At 43.1% G+C, this 17,182-nt stretch overlaps 1 protein-coding gene across 2 annotated transcripts in view; it reads left to right on the plus strand.

Moving 5' to 3' along the window:
• Positions 1–17,182, plus strand: part of DIS3L2 (DIS3 like 3'-5' exoribonuclease 2) — a 588,376-nt gene that overhangs the window by 235,946 nt on the left and 335,248 nt on the right. For both annotated transcript variants that reach the window (XM_069727019.1, XM_069727018.1), the window contains one exon: positions 9,138–9,311. In XM_069727019.1, coding sequence (XP_069583120.1) covers positions 9,138–9,311 — 174 coding nt within the window. The remainder of the gene's footprint in view (positions 1–9,137; positions 9,312–17,182) is intronic.

Here is a 17,182-nt window from a genome sequence, read left to right on the forward strand (position 1 = left end):
TTCTCTCACGCCTGTAATTTTCTTGACAAGCTTTTGTTTGGGCAGGAATGTTATGTTTTATTCCACCAAGTTAAGAAGGTATGAAATCACATTTTCGTTTCATCGTGCAAGACCATGGCAAACTTTATGTAAACTGCTGACACGCTGTCTAGGTTTCCCTGGTCTCATTGTCAAATCTCAGCTTTTCAAAGACCTAAGAGATAAATAAGTCTCAACTAGTCCATCAGCCTTTTCTAGCTTCATAAACTTCTGCACTCAATGTGATCTCTCTTAAAATAACACTTTATGTTTATGTAACTCCTTTCAGAAATATAGCGCTTTCCAGTTATGCTCCAGTGATGGGAGGGTAAAAAGCGGTTAAATCTTCAACTAGTATGATGTGATTATCGATTTGTTACATTGTGACAGTCATCGCTTTCCAAACGTACCAGAGATGCCTAACCAGCTTTATACTGCTCGCTTTTAATTATTCTATAATAAAAATGATAACATTTTCTAATTTAGCATGGGGTTAAAGGGAATCGGTCAGTAGAATCAACCCTCCTAAGCACTTTATAAGGGTCTGTAGGTCATAGAAAGTTGAATCAAATTATACTTTTAACAAATTTTTTACATTTTATTAAATTTTACAATCCGAAATAAGACAAAGCAATCACAATTTGGCTTATAAATTAGGGGATCTAAAATTATACTTTAATGTTTATGATCTGATGTAGTGTTCCCTAGAAATCCACATTTTTCTTAACCACTCCCATCAATTTTTTTTGTATGTTACAATCAACATGTCACTGCAAAAGAGGAGGATGAGTCATTAAGGGAAGAGAGACTTCCTGTTCCTACATAGTGTTTAGACGGATTCAGCTAGTCTGTTTTTAAAGGGAGTCTGTCACCCTCAAAATCGCATATGAGCTGCGGCCTCCGGCATCAGGGGCTTATCTACAGCATTCTGTAATGCTGCAGATAAGCCCCCGATGTAAAGGTACCTTCACACATAACGATATTGTTAACGATATCGTTGCTATTTGTGACGTAGCAACGATATCGTTAATGAAATCGTTATGTGTGACAGCGACCAACGATCAGGCCCCTGCTGGGAGATCGTTGGTCGCTGAAGAAAGTCCAGAACTTTATTTCGTCGCTGGATCTCCCGTGGACATCGCTGGATCGGCGTGTGTGACACCGATCCAGCGATGTCTTCACTGGTAACCAGGGTAAACATCGGGTAACTAAGCGCAGGGCCGCGCTTAGTAACCCGATGTTTACCCTGGTTACCATGCTAAAAGTTAAAAAAAACAAACAGTACATACTTACCTACCGCTGTCTGTCCTCCAGCGCTGCGCTCTGCACTCCTCCTGTACTGTCTGTGAGCCGGAAAGCAGAGCGGTGACGTCACCGCTCTGCTTTCCGGCTCCCAGACAGTACAGGAGGAGAGCAGAGAAGCAGAGCGCAGCGCTGGAGGACAGACAGCGGTAGGTAAGTATGTAGTGTTTGTTTTTTTTTACTTTTAGCATGGTAACCAGGGTAAACATCGGGTTACTAAGCGCGGCCCTGCGCTTAGTTACCCGATGTTTACCCTGGTTACCGGCATCGTTGGTCGCTGGAGAGCTGTCTGTGTGACAGCTCTCCAGCGACCAAACAGCGACGCTGCAGCGATTCGGATCGTTGTCGGTATCGCTGCAGCGTCGCTAAATGTGAAGGGGCCTTAACCTGAAAGATGATAAATAAAGGTTATATTATACTGACCCAGGGGCGGTCCGGGTCCGATGGGCGTCACGGTCCAATCCAGCACCTCCTATCTTCATCAGATGACGTCCTTTTCTTGTCTTCTTGCCGCGGCTCCGACGCAGGTGTACTTTGTCTGACCTGTTGAGGGCAGACCAAAGTACTGCAGTGCGCAGGCGCCGGGAAAGGTCAGAGAGGCCCAGCACCTGCGCACTGCAGTACTTTGCTCTGCCCTCAACAGGTCAGACAAAGTACGCCTGCGTCGGAGCCGCTGCAAGAAGACAAGAAGAGGAAGTCATCTGATGAAGATAGGAGGCGCTGGATCGGACAGCGACTCCCATCGGACCCGGACCGCCCCTGGGTGAGTATAATGTAACCTTTATTTATCATCTTTCAGGTTACATCGGGGGCTTATCTGCAGCATTACAAAATGCTGTAGATAAACCCCTGATGCCGGTGGCTGCAGCTCATATACGATTTTGGGGGTGACAGACTCCCTTTATTCACGTGGTCATAGACCTAATGAAAAAGAAAATTACCTGTGTAGAAGGGCAAAATGAGCAGTTGTCAGTACATCATGCCATATAATAATTCCTATATATTAAGAGGTTAAAAACTTTGATGGGAGTACTTCTTTAATATGTAAATGAGCTAATAAGATTTTTGGCCTGGACATTGATCTCCCTGAGAATCTGCTCTCATTTTAAACGATAGGGAGAGTTACCAATGTGAGACGTAGCTCGGAAGAGCAGATGGTGAGTCACATGTCTCACACAAGTACTTAACCCCTTTCTGACCTCGGACGGGATAGTACGTCCGAGGTCAGATCCCCTGCTTAGATGCAGGGCTCCGCGGTGAGCCCGCATCAAAGCCGGGACATGTCAGCTGTTTTGAACAGCTGACATGTGCCCGTAATAGGCGCGGGCAGAATCGTGATCTGCCCGCACCTATTAACTAGTTAAATGCCGCTGTCAAACGCAGACAGCGGCATTTAAATACCGCTTCCGGCCGGGTGGCCGGAAATGACGTCATCGCCGACCCCCGTCACATGATCGGGGGTCGACGATGCGTCAGGATGGTAACCATAGAGGTCCTAGAGACCTCTATGGTTACTGATCACCGGTGGCTGTGAGCGCCACCCTGTGGTCGGCGCTCACAGCACACCTCCATTTCTGCTACATAGCAGCGATCAGCAGATCGCTGCTATGTAGCAGAGGTGATCGAGTTGTGCCTGCTTCTAGCCTCCCATGGAGGCTATTGAAGCATGGCAAAAGTAAAAAAAAAAAAAAAAGTTAAAAAAAATGTGAAAAAAATAAAAAAAAATATAAAAGTTTAAATCACCCCCCTTTCACCCCAATCAATAAAAAAAAAATCAAATCTACACATATTTGGTATCGCCGCGCTCAGAATCGCCCGATCTATCAATTAAAAAAAAGCATTAACCTGATCGCTAAACGGCGTAGCGAGAAAAAAATTCGAAACGCCAGAATTACGTTTTTTAGGTCGCCGCGACATTGCATTAAAATGCAATAACGGGCGATCAAAAGAATGTATCTGCACCAAAATGCTATCATTAAGAACCGACCCTAGATCACGAAAAATGGAGACGCTACGAGTATCGGAAAATGGCGCAATTTTTTTTTTTTTTAGCAAAGTTTGGAATTTTTTTTCACAACTTAGATAAAAAATAACCTAGTCATGTTAGGTGTCTATGAAATCGTACTGACCTGGAGAATCATAACGGCAGGTCAGTTTTAGCATTTAGTGAACCTAGCAAAAAAGCCAAACAAAAAACAAGTGTGGGATTGCACTTTTTTTGCAATTTCACCGCACTTGGAATTTTTTTCCCGTTTTCTAGTACACAACATGCTAAAACCAATGATGTCATTCAAAAGTACAACTCGTCCCGCAAAAAATAAGCCCTCACATGGCCAAATTGATGGAAAAATAAAAAGGTTATGGCTCTGGGAAGGAGGGGAGTGAAAAATGAACACGGAAAAACGAAAAATTCCAAGGTCATGAAGGGGTTAAAGGGAAGGTGCCATCCCCAAAAATTTTTTTACAGAAATTGTAAAAATGTAAAGAATTAATGATTACATTTTCTTAAAAAATATTATCATTTGTTTATAATTTAGTAAAATATGAAAAATAATTTGAAAAGTTTTAGAATTTCCACTTTTAAACACTAGGGGGAGCAGCTGCTGAAATTTCAGAAAAAAACCTAGTGTACAAATAGCTCACATTACAGCACTGCAGTAATTATGGGCGGAGTCTGCTGACCTGTGTGATGTCTCCTCTCCTCCCCTTCTGGGTGTTTGCTAAGGGATTAGAGAGGATGATATTCAGGAACCCAGTGAGCAGCCATTTTGTTGGTGACTGCAGAGTATGGCTGCCGTCACACGATCAGTATTTGGTCAGTATTTTACCTCAGTATTTGTAAGCCAATACCAGGAGTGGAACAAATAGAGGAAAAGTGTAATAGAGACATACACACTTCTGCATTTATCACCCACTCCTGGTTTTGGCTTACAAATACTGAGGTAAAATACTGACCAAATACTGATAGTGGACGGCAGCCTTAGGCTACTTTCACACTAGCGTTGTTGGCTGTATGTTGCCATGCATCGGTCAGGAGAAAAAAAAACATCCTGCAAAGTTGTCTGCAGGATGCGTTTTTTTCCCATAGGCTAACATTACCGACGCATTGCCACACGTCGCAACTGTCGTGCGACAGTTGCGTCATGTTTTGGTGGACCGCCGCCACAAAAAAGTTACATGTAATTTTTGTTTGTGCGTCGAGTCCGCCATTTTCGATCACCCATGCACGGCTGAAACTCCGCCCCATCCTCCCCAGACCTAACAATGGGGCAGCGGAAGCGTCGTAAGACTGCTTCCGCTGTCCACGTCGGACATTTCTTTCACAGCATGCGTCGGTACGTTGGCCCGACGCACTGCGACGGGCCCGTACTGACGCTAGTGTGAAAGCAGCCTTATACTGACAAGTAGACAGTCACCGAGGATGACAGGCAGCAAGGATTCTGGGAGATATGTGGTGGAGGGAGCAGGGTGACAGCAGCACAGAGTATTTCAGGAGAGCAGTGTGCTGGTCTATAGGGGCCCCCTGTTTGGTGCGCAGAGCAGACAGGGATTGTATATAGAGCGCTGTCTTTTATACACATGGATGGACCGTCTGCTCCACAGAAATCCAGGAAACATTTCTGCGGATTGATGGCCTGTTCTGATCCAGACTTTGCATGCAGACCCCATTTCCCTCCTCAGATCCTGTCTTCTCCATCCTGTCCTGGCAATGTGTGAAAGCGAGGCGACAGGCGCAGTCCGGGATGACGCTGGGAAGGAAATGTAGCCATATAGTAACGATAAAAATGAGACCCCTCTCTTCAGCTACCTCACCAGCCTTCCCCTGACTACACCTAACTGGAGGTCATGCTGCCCCCTCTATTAGGCTACTTTCACACTAGCGTCGGATTCGGCCCGTCGCAGTGCGTCGGGCTGAGATTCCGACGCTAGCGTTTGATGCGCCGCACAACGGGTGCAGCGGATGCATTTCTCCGGCACATCTGCTGCCCCATTGTGAGGTGCGGGGAGGTTGGGGCGGAGTTCTGGCCACGCATGCGCGGTCGTAAAAAGCGGTCCGTTGGCAGCAAAAAACGTTACATATAACGTTTTTTGCTCCCGGCGGTCCGCCACAACATGGCGCAACCGTCGCACGACAGTTGCGACGTGTGTCAATACTTTGCAATGCGTCGTTAATGTTACTCTATGGGGCAAAAACGCATCCTGCAAACAACTTTGCAGGATGTGTTTTTTCCCCTAAACGACGCATTGCGACGTATTCAAAAAAACGTCAGTGTGAAAGTAGCCTTACCCCAGACCTGCATGTAGGTCCTCAGCCAGAACCACCATAGAATGGGTCCGCTTTCTGAAGATAATACTTCCATAGTGTTCTCACACAATACTGCCATATAGATCACACATAATACTGCCATAGTGTTCTCACATAATACCGCCATATAGATCACACATAATACCGCCAGTGTTCTCACATACCGCCATATAGATCACACACAATACCGCCAGAGTTCTCACATAATACCGCCATATAGATCACACACAATACCACCATATAATTCTCACAATACTGATCAAGCATAATACCACCATACAGATCACATAATACCGCCATATAGATCACACATAATGCTGCCAGTGTTCTCACATAATACCGCCATATAGATCACACATAATGCTGCTAGTGTTCTCACATAATACCGCCATATAGATCACACACAATACCACCATATAATTCTCACAATACTGATCAAGCATAATACCACCATACAGATCACATAAAACCGTCATATAGATCTCACATAATGCCATAATACAGCATGACGCCCGCAGCTCCTGTCATCGCACGCATTGAGTTGTGTGTGCAATGGGGAAAGATATGCAGGGGGGAGAGGAGTGCATAAGAGAGGATTAGATACACGGTTCACCAGACAGTATCACACAAGAGAGGATTAGATACAATGCTCAGCAGACAGTATCACACAGGAGAGGATTAGATATACGGCTCAGCAGTCAGTATCACACAGGAGAGGATTAGATACATGGCTCAGCATAATATCACACAGTATAGGATTAGATGCATGGCTCAGCATAGTATCACACATGAGAGGATTGGATACACGGCTCAGCAGAGAGTATCACATAGGAGAGGATTAGATACACGGCTCAGCATAATATCACACAGTATAGGATTAGATGCATGGCTCAGCATAGTATCACACATGAGAGGATTAGATACACGGCTCAGCAGACAGTATCACACAGGAGAGGATTAGATACACGGCTCAGCATAATATCACACAGTATAGGATTAGATCCATGGCTCAGCATAGTATCACACAGGAGAGGATTAGATACACAGCTCAGCAGACAGTATCACACAGGAGAGGATTAGATACACGGCTCAGCATAATATCACACAGTATAGGATTAGATGCATGGCTCAGCATAGTATCACACAGGAGAGGATTAGATGCATGGCTCAGCATAGTATCACACATGAGAGGATTAGATACACGGGCCAGCAGACAGTATTACACAGGAGAGGATTAGATACATGGCTCAGCACAATATAGTGATAGATGCATGGTCTTATGTCCTGTGAGGAGCTGCAGTGAGAGCAGGGTCTGAGGAGCTGCAGTGAGAGCAGGGTCGGAGCAGCACAGAGATTCTCCCCCATCCCCCTCTGTTACCTCTGCAGCTCCTGATAGAGGACATCAGACCGCAGCACTCCTTCACCCTCTCTAGCGATTCTAGAGATTACAGCCACACACCAGGCAGCAGAGGACAGGGAACGGCCGCTGACAGTGTGAGGGGAGACAGATGTAGCTGCCCCTCCAACAGCACAGCTCTCAAACACAGTGGAGCTCACAGGTACGCTCCACTGTAGGCTGAAGCAAGATGGCGCCGATCTCCTGCCTCTGCTGTGATGTGGAGACAGCCCAGGGGGCATGGCCACATCAGAGCAGAGAGCAGCTTATAATGGTAGGTATGGGGTCGGCTCCCGACCGCAGCCTCCTATGCCCAGGGCAGCCGTATTTGCAGAGTTTGTGTCGTGCTGGGACTCTTACACTGCTGCAAAGCAAAATGGCAGCGCCCAGTGGCTGCAAAAATAATTAATAATAAAAAAGATATTAAAGTTAAAGAAAAATAATTTTGTATTAAAAATTGTTTATATAAACAATTATTTTTAATACAAAAACAAAATTGTGGCACCTTCCCTTTAACGCTTTTAATTTTAAAATATCCTCTGCAAGTAGAGTCTCAGGGAGATCTATGTCTGGCCCATAAATTGTAATAGCTCATTTATATAGTAAGAAAATTGTGGATTACTCTGGAATACAACTTTGGATCTCAGATATCAAAATATAATTTTATTCAGATTCCTATCACCTACGTGTCTTTATAGACAGATTAGGAGGGTTGACTCTACAGACAGATTCTCCTTAAGTTATAAATCCCATTTTTTTTTTTCTAAATCTGATCATTTTTATTGAAATACCACATTATTACATTGTCCAAAATGTGACAAAACGCAAACACTAATAAGGAATGCAGAAATACTTTATGCTCTATGCATGCAGCAATACAATGTGCATTTACGGCTTACCAGAGAATTTGGGTTAAAGGGGTTATTTGGTGCCTCTTGCATCAGGAAGTGAGCAGTGGCGTTGTCGACACATACCTGTCGGGATGCAGTCTTGTTGGCACCATTCCCCTTCCGATGAGGGCTGCTTAGTAACCCCTTAAATACGTCAGTACATTTGATTTTGCATAGGCATATATCCATTCACTGATGGTGTGCTGAGATCTTGTAGTAATTAGTTTATAAACGCACTCCTAGGTTTTTCTAGCCTTACACTGATTTGTATTATGCAATGAACAAAGGTATTTCCTGTGTGCTAAAATTGTGTGTGCCCCAAGCAGCTCTGAACTGGAGAGCTATTAAGGCGTGTATTTATTTCTAAGGCCTTGTTCAGACGAGTGTATAATTTAACTGTGTGCATAATGGACCGCAAACAGGTTCATTATAGCCTGTGCACATGGTTTATTTTAAACACATATACTGATGGTCTGGTCTGCGTGGAAAAAATAGCAGCATGAGCACTATTCTGTTCCGTTTAATGGACCATAGTAATGCCTGAAGGCAAAGCCAGACCTGGCATCCATCCACAATCTGAGAGCGACTGACCTGTTTGTCTTAGGCTAGTTTCACACTAGCGTTTTGAAGGGCTGCGGACTTCCTCTGTGAAGACCCACCCTCGGCCGCACCTCCGCCGCTAGCTCCGCCTACTTCTGCATGCGGCCTGCGTACCTATCTTTAACATTAGGTACGCAGGTCGTGCCGCTGTATGCGGAGAAAAAAAATTGCTACCATCTGCGTCCTATGCTGGTCGCAGCATCGTCAAAATGACGTATGCGGAAGCATCCGCATATAGCGGCACGACCTGCGTACCTAATGTTAAAGATGGGTACGCAGGCCACATGCAGAAGTAGGCGGAGCTAGCGGCGGATGTGCAGCCGAGGGCGGGGCTTCACGGAGGAAGTCCGCAGCTCTTCAAAACGCTAATGTGAAACCGGCCTTAGTCCAGGCAAATCTATTCAAGGAGAGCTTTTCCCAAGGTGAGATGTTTCCAGTTTGTATCTGATATTGTCAGTGGTGCCAACTAGGCTACTCCTGTTTGGACTTCATAAGAGCCCATAGAAATGGGAACACCTTGTTTGTTCTGCTTGCCTAAATTGTATTATACTAATGTTAAGTATCTAATGGTGATTACCTTTTCTAGCATTCATGTTCTTTCTTCCCCTACCTGCTTTGGCTTCAGGAAGCTGATGAAGAGCCTTGGACAGGCTGGTGAGATTGAGCCAGAGTCAGAAGGAATATTAACTGAATATGGAGTAGACTTCTCTGAATTCTCCAATAATGTGCTGCAGTGTTTGCCTCAAAATCTGCCATGGACTATACCTAAAGAGGAGCTGGAAAAGAGGAGAGATTTGAGGTAGGTCGAAATGTGTTCATTTTGGGAGATAAGATATTTATTTTAGGTGGTCCTGCGTTCCCAACCAAAACTTCAAGACCTCTTAAAAACAAGCCGCTCAGGAGACAAAAGCACCTAGCGCCTGCCTGGGCGTGCACACAGTGAGTATGGATGTAGTAGCCAGTTATAGGCTTTCTAATGCATGTAAAACAAGAAAAGAACACAGTGCGGCACTCACCCTTTTGAAGCTGTGAAATCGTGCTCTTTATTGGAGAAAAATATTTAAAACATCCGTTAGGACATCAGGTCTGCAGGAGGGTGCGGAGGTGGAGTGTGGACGACGGCCGTTTCGCACGGCCAGTTCCTGGACCCGTTGAAGCACATATCGTGCGAAACGGCCGTCGTCCACACTCCACCTCCGCACCCTCCTGCAGACCTGATGTCCTAACGGATGTTTTAAATATTTTTCTCCAATAAAGAGCACGATTTCACAGCTTCAAAAGGGTGAGTGCCGCACTGTGTTCTTTTCTTGTTTTATTGAATTTTCTGTGGATCGCTTATCAGTGCAGAGCACCGCATACCCAGAGCGGTCGTGCCACCTGTGTTTTTCGGATGTCCTTCAATGAGTCAAGGTCTATACTGATTTGTGCTTCTCTAGTGCCGTCCATTGTTCACTCTGTGTCTTTGTTTCTAATGCATGTGTTCTTTGCTGTGTGTGCACTCTCTTAGGCAGGAGCAGTGCACTTCTAGAAGGACTTAAAAGCAATTAATGGTTCTCTTCGGACCCCCACAATATATACAATGATTATAGAAATTTTTAGGCAGTGCTGTCTAGAGACTTAAGACTGAAGTCTACCCAAAGAATAAGGCGATTATTGCAATTTTTTTTAGTTTTACTTAAAACCAGACTGAGCTTCATATTGTAATGTTAGAGGCTAAACGTTACTGAATCAGTTAACTGCCTTTTAATAGGAGAGACGGAGTATTCATGGAAGTTCTGCAAACGTGAACCTTAAATTCTAGGCTTCACAAGGATACTGTCATGTTGATTTACTTAACTAAAAAAAAATCTTCTGCTTAGGTTGTTAAATTTAATAATAAAGACCTGACAATACTACTGACTTACTACTGGAAAAAAATGGGGTTTCTGTCAAGTTTAGTCATTCTTACACATGATGCAGATTCTTGGCAAATTCAACAGGATTTACAAATGAGGATATTGGTTGGGATTTAGAGATCAGAATGGAAAGGGAAAGTTAAAACAATTTGTACGAAACTGATTTCTGTAAAAGCAATTGTCTTAGTAGCTCCTAGAACAGAAAAAAATGTATTTTAAAATAATCCCTCTTTTCCTGCATTTACACAGTAATCAATCTGTGTACTATTGAATGCCTTGTCCAGGAGAAACGGATGTGTTTTTCATATAAAGGTTCATAGATAAATTGATCTCTTGACCTGCTAATGTTTGCTGCTCTATTTTTGGTCTCTAAAATCAATGTGTCTAATCTAGCTTCATTGTTTCTCTTCAAAATGTAATCATTGTAAAAATTAAGAAGGGTTAAGACTGTCAAGTGGTGAGCAATTAGGTAATATGAAGGCATTTGCCCAGAATTCAGGAATATTTTCATTTAATATTTAATCTAGTCTCTTTGTAATATCAGTTTTTCCATTGTGTGTGAAAATGTATGGTTTCACGTGTGCAAAGTTTTACTGCCTCAACATTTAAAACTCTTATACTTGCTACTTGACAAAATTGTGAATCATTGGGGGGTTTCAGTGGAAAGGAACCGTGCTCCTTTCCATTGCATTCAAGGACTGGTCTGTTCTTTGGTGATGGTTCTTATTGCCCGACTGGTTCAGACTTTGATCATGTTTTTTTTTTTTATTAAACTTGGTAAATGCATAAGACACATTTTTAAACATTGAAGAGGTTGTCCACTACTTTTAACATTGATGACCTATCCTTAGGGTAGATGAAGGTGAAAGACCAGCAGCACTGTCCTTTTTAAATAGTGTGCTCACGGAAGGGACTCATGGCCCAGACAAAGTTTAACTAGAAACCTCAGCACCGCAAAAAAACATTGGGACTGTAGGACTTGATGCAGTGTTATTTTCATCCCTCAAGGAGTCAAAACCGATAAGGTCCAGCTTTTCAACAGAGAATGGTCTTTATCAAAGACATCTGTGTGTAGCAAGAGCTGGAAACCAAGAAATGTGTCCGGGTGTAAGATTGTCTGATATGTAGGTTTGTGACACATGGCACTCCACCGATCAGCTGTCCCTGATGCTGGTGGGGGCTGGAAGTGCTCGATTATGGTGCTGCGCTGTCTAGTGATTGTGGCTGTCTACTGCACATCTGCCCCCTGGTAAAAACATTCAGGGACTGATATGCACTACTTGGCCATGGCCACGATCGGCTCCATTACTAAGCACTACCTTAAGGATTTTTCTACTCTAAACGCATTAGCTTTGGGGTTTTTTTTTCTGTCAATTTTATGATTAATGGCTAAGTTTTAGCTATTTTCCTTTGGTGCTGGAGAACATCTCCCTTTGGACCATTGAGTGTTAAAATGGTTTTGTCAGGTGTCTATTGGTACAGAAAGGAATGTTAACACGATAGAACAAACAAATAGTGGGAGCAGAGTTAAATATGCATGAATGAAAGTCCAGTTTAACCCCTTTCTGACATTGGACGTACTATCCCGTCGAGGTGGGGTGGGCCCCTATGACCTCCGACGGGATAGTACGTCCAGCGCGATCGGCGGCGCTCACGGGGGGAGCGCGGCCGATCGCGGCCGGGTGTCAGCTGCCTATCGCAGCTGACATCCGGCACTATGTGCCAGGAGCGGTCACAGACCGCCCCCGGCACATTAACCCCTGGCACACCGCGATCAAAGATGATCGCGATGTGCCGGCGGTGCAGGGAAGCATCGCGCAGGGAGTGGGCTCCCTGCGGGCTTCCCTGAGCCCCCCGCAGCAACGCGATGTGATCTTACCTCCCTCCCTGCCTGCTCCAGACCGGGATCCAAGATGGCCGCGGATCCGGGTCCTGCAGGGAGGGAGGTGGCTTCACAGAGCCTGCTCAGAGCAGGCACTGTGAAGGCTGCAGTGCTGCATGTCAGATCAGTGATCTGACAGAGTGCTGTGCACACTGTCAGATCACTGATCTGTGATGTCCCCACCTGGGACAAAGTAAAAAAGTAAAAAAAATTTTTTCCAAATATGTAAAAAAAAAAAAAAAAAAAATATTCCTAAATAATGGAAAAAAAAATTATTCCCATAAATACATTTCTTTATCTAAATAAATAAAAAAAAAAACAATAAAAGTACATATATTTAGTATCGCCGCGTCTGTAACGGCCCGACCTATAAAACTGGCCCACTAGTTAACCCCTTCAGTAAACACCGTAAGAAAAAAAAAAACGAGGCAAAAAACGCTTTATTATCAAACCGCCGAACAAAAAGTGGAATAACGCGATCAAAAGGACAGATATAAATAACCATGGTACCGCTGAAAGCGTCATCTTGTCCCGCAAAAAACGAGCCGCCATACAGCATCATCAGCAAAAAAATAAAAAAGTTATAGTCCTGAGAATAAAGCGATGCAAAAATAATTATTTTTTCTATAAAATAGTTTTTATCGTATAAAAGCGCCAAAACATAAAAAAATGATATAAATAAGGTATCACTGTAATCGTACTGACCCGAAGAATAAAACTGCTTTATCAATTTTACCAAATGCGGAACGGTATAAACGCCTTCCCCAAAAGAAATTCATGAATAGCTGGTTTTTGGTCATTCTGCCTCACAAAAATCGGAATAAAAAGCGATCAAAAAATGTCACATGCCCGAAAATGTTACCAATAAAAACGTCAACTCGTCCCGCAAAAAACAAGACCTCACATGACTCTGTGGACCAAAATATGGAAAAATTATAGCTCTCAAAATGTGGTAACGCAAAAAATATTTTTTGCAATAAAAAGCGTCTTTCAGTGTGTGACGGCTGCCAATCATAAAAATCCGCTAAAAAACCCACTATAAAAGTAAATCAAACCCCCCTTCATCACCCCCTTAGTTAGGGAAAAATTAAAAAAATGTATTTATTTCCATTTTCCCATTAGGGTTAGGGTTAGGGTTAGGGCAAGAGGCTAGGGTTATGGTTAGGGCTAGGGTTAGGGCTAGGGCTACAGTTTGGGTTGGGGCTAAAGTTACAGTTAGGGTTTAGATTACATTTACGGTTGGGAATAGGGTTGGGATTAGGGTTAGGGGTGTGTCAGGGTTAGAGGTGTGGTTAGGGTTACCGTTGGAATTAGGGTTAGGGGTGTGTTTGGATTAGGGTTTCAGTTATAATTGGGGGGTTTCCACTGTTTAGGCACATCAGGGGCTCTCCAAACGCGACATGGCGTCCGATCTCAATTCCAGCCAATTCTGCGTTGAGAAAGTAAAACAGTGCTTCTTCCCTTCCGAGCTCTCCCGTGTGCCCAAACAGGGGTTTACCCCAACATATGGGGTATCAGCGTACTCAGGACAAATAGGACAACAACTGTTGGGGTCCAATTTCTCCTGTTACCCTTGGGAAAATACAAAACTGGGGGCTAAAAAATAATTTTTGTGGGAAAAAAAAAGATTTTTTATTTTTACGGCTCTGCGTTATAATCTGTAGTGAAACACTTGGGGGTTCAAAGTTCTCACAACACATCTAGATAAGTTCCCTGGGGGGTCTAGTTTCCAATATGGGTCACTTGTGGGGGGTTTCTACGGTTTAGGTACATTAGGGGTTCTGCAAACGCAATGTGACGCCTGCAGACCATTCCATCTAGGTCTGCATTCCAAATGGCACTCCTTCCCTTCCGAGCCCTCCCATGCGACCAAACGGTGGTTCCCCCCAACATATGGGGTATCAGCATACTCAGGACAAATTGGACAACAACTTTTGGGGTCGAATTTCTCCTCTTAACCTTGGGAAAATACAAAACTGGGGGCTAAAAAATAATTTTGGGGGGAAAGATTTTTTTTTTTTTAATTTTCACGGCTCTGCGTTACAAACTGTAGTGAAACACTTGGGAGTTCAAAGCTCTCACAACACATCTAGATGAGTTCCTTAGGGGGTCTAGTTTCCAAAATGGTGTCACTTGTGAGGGATTTCTACTATTTAGGTACATTAGGGGCTCTGCAAATGCAATGTGACACCTGCAGACCATTCCATCTAAGTCTGCATTCCAAATGGAGCTCCTTCCCTTCCGAGCCCTCCCATGCGCCCAAATAGTGGTTCCCCCCCACATATGGGGTATCAGCGCACGCAGGAGAAATTGTACAACAAATTTTGGGGTCCAATTTCTCATGTTACCCTCGGGAAAATACAAAACTGGGGGCTAAAAAATAATTTTTGTGGGAAAAAAATTTTGTTTTATTTTTACGGCTTTCCATTATAAACTTCTGTGAAGCCCTTGGTGGGTCAAGGTGCTCACCACACCTCCTAGATAAGTTCCTTAGGGGGTCTACTTTCCAAAAAGGTTTCACTTGTGGGGGGTTTCAATGTTTAGGCACATCAGGGGCTCTCCAAACGAAACATGGCGTCCCATTTCAATTCCAGTCAATTTTGCATTGAGAAGTCAAATGGCGCTCCTTCGCTTCCGAGCTGTGCCATGTGCCCAAACAGTGGTTTACCCCCACATGTGGGGTATTGGCGTACTCAGGACAAATTGTACAACAATGTTTGGGGTCCATTTTCTCCTGTTACCCTTGGTAAAATAAAACAAATTGGAGCTGAATTAAATTTTTTGTGAAAAAAAGTTAGTTCATTTTTATTTAAACATTCAAAAAATTCCTGTGAGGCACCAGAAGGGTTAATAAACTTCTTGAATGTGGTTTTGAGCACCTTGAGGGGTGTAGTTTTTAGAATGGTGTCACACTTGGGTATTTTTTATCATATAGACCCCTCGAAATGACTTCAAATGAGATGTGGTCCCTAAAAAAAAAAATGGTGTTGTAGAAATGAGAAATTGCTGGTCAACTTTTCACCCTTATAACTCCCTAACAAAAAAAATTTTGGTTCCAAAATTGTGCTGATGTAAAGTAGACATGTGGGAAATGTTACTTATTAAGTATTTTGTGTGACATATCTCTGTGATTTAATTGCATAAAAATTCCAAGTTGGAAAATTGCGAAATTTTCATAATTTAAGCCAAATTTCCATTTTTTTCTCCAATAAACGCAGGTACGATCAAAGAATTTTTATCATTGTCCTGAAGTACAATATGTCACGAGAAAACAATGTCAGATTCACTGGGATCCGTTGAAGCGTTCCAGAGTTATAACCTCATAAAGGGACAGTGGTCAGAATTGTAAAAATTGGCCCGGTCATTAACGTGCAAACCACCCTTGGGGGTAAAGGGGTTAATAGAATGAAACGCTATTGTAGTACGTATGAGAACAGATTGATCATAATATAGGAGATATTGATTAGCTGATCTTTTGCACATTAATATATTTTTACCTGCTTTATCCCAAAGTTCTTCTTTGGGTTTGGGTGACAGACAAAACCACTGAAGAAATCTTGACCTTGGCCATGTTGCTTATACACTATTTTTTTTTTTTCCAGTCAAGACTACTTTGTTTTAATGGGTGAAATGTTCGATTACCTGTTAAGAAGCAATGGCTTGTATAATTTATACCTTGACCTTGATTTCTTTCTGGCTTTTATTGATTTTGTATTGTATAGTTATCGTACTATTAAATGTGCTTAATTAAGAGCCCACGTCACTCATTTTATAAACTTTATAAACAGATTTTTCCTAGTATGGTTGCAAATGAGGACTGATATACCTAGTTGGAAAAAAATAATCTTCATTTAATGTAAAAACGTCTGACACAAGAGCTGGACTGAGACTAAAAAGCGTTTCGAACCCTTATAGCCCTGATACAATATTAAATGTACAACACAGACTTGTAAATAGACTAACATAAGAACATGGTCTGGGACAAGCATAGACATTTATTTTTTTGTCGAAGACTAAATGTACATCTTCTGTGAAGGACTTGAAGGTTGAAAGTACTCACCACACATGTAGATTAGTTCCTTGGGAGGTCTAGTTTCCAAAATGGGGTCACTAGTGGGGGAGCTCCAATGTTTAGGCACACGGGCTCTCCAAACGCGACATTGTGTCCGCTAACGATTGGAGCTAATTTTCCATTCAGAAAGTCAAATGGCACTCCTTCCCTTCCGAGCCCTGCCGTACTCCCCGTGGTTTACCCCCACATTTGAGTTATCGGTCTACTTACGAGAAATTGCCCAACAAATTTTATGATTCATTTTATACTGTTGCCCATGTAAAAATGAAAAAATTGAGGCTAAAAAACTTTTTCTTTTTTTTTTTTACAAAAATTACTTTTTCATTTTTAAGGATCAATTTGTGATGTACCTGGGGGTTCCAAGTGCTCACTATGCATCTAGATAAGTTCCTTGGGGAGTCAAGTTTCCAAAATGGGGTCACTTGTGGGGGAGCTCCAATGTTGAGGCACACAGGGGCTCTCCAAACACGACATGGTGTCCGCTAACGATTGGAGCTAATTTTCCATTCAAAAAGTCAAATGGCGCTCCTTCCCTTCCGAACCTTGCCATGCGCCCAAACAGTGGTTCCCCCTACATATGAGGTTTCAGCGTTCTCAGGACAAATTGGACAACGACGTTTGTGGTCCACTTTCTCCTTTTACCCTTGGGAAAATAAAAACAAATGTTGCTAAAAGATCATTTTTGTGACTAAAAAGTTAAATGTTCATTTTTTCCTTCCATGTTGCTTCTGCTGCTGTGAAACACCTGAAGGGTTAATAAACTTCTTGAATGTGGTTTTGATCCGCTTGTGGGGTGCAGTTTTTAGAATGGTGTCACTTTT

Source organism: Ranitomeya imitator, chromosome 5 (genome assembly GCF_032444005.1).
Source record: "Ranitomeya imitator isolate aRanImi1 chromosome 5, aRanImi1.pri, whole genome shotgun sequence".
In the NCBI taxonomy this organism is placed as follows: Eukaryota; Metazoa; Chordata; class Amphibia; order Anura; family Dendrobatidae; genus Ranitomeya; species Ranitomeya imitator.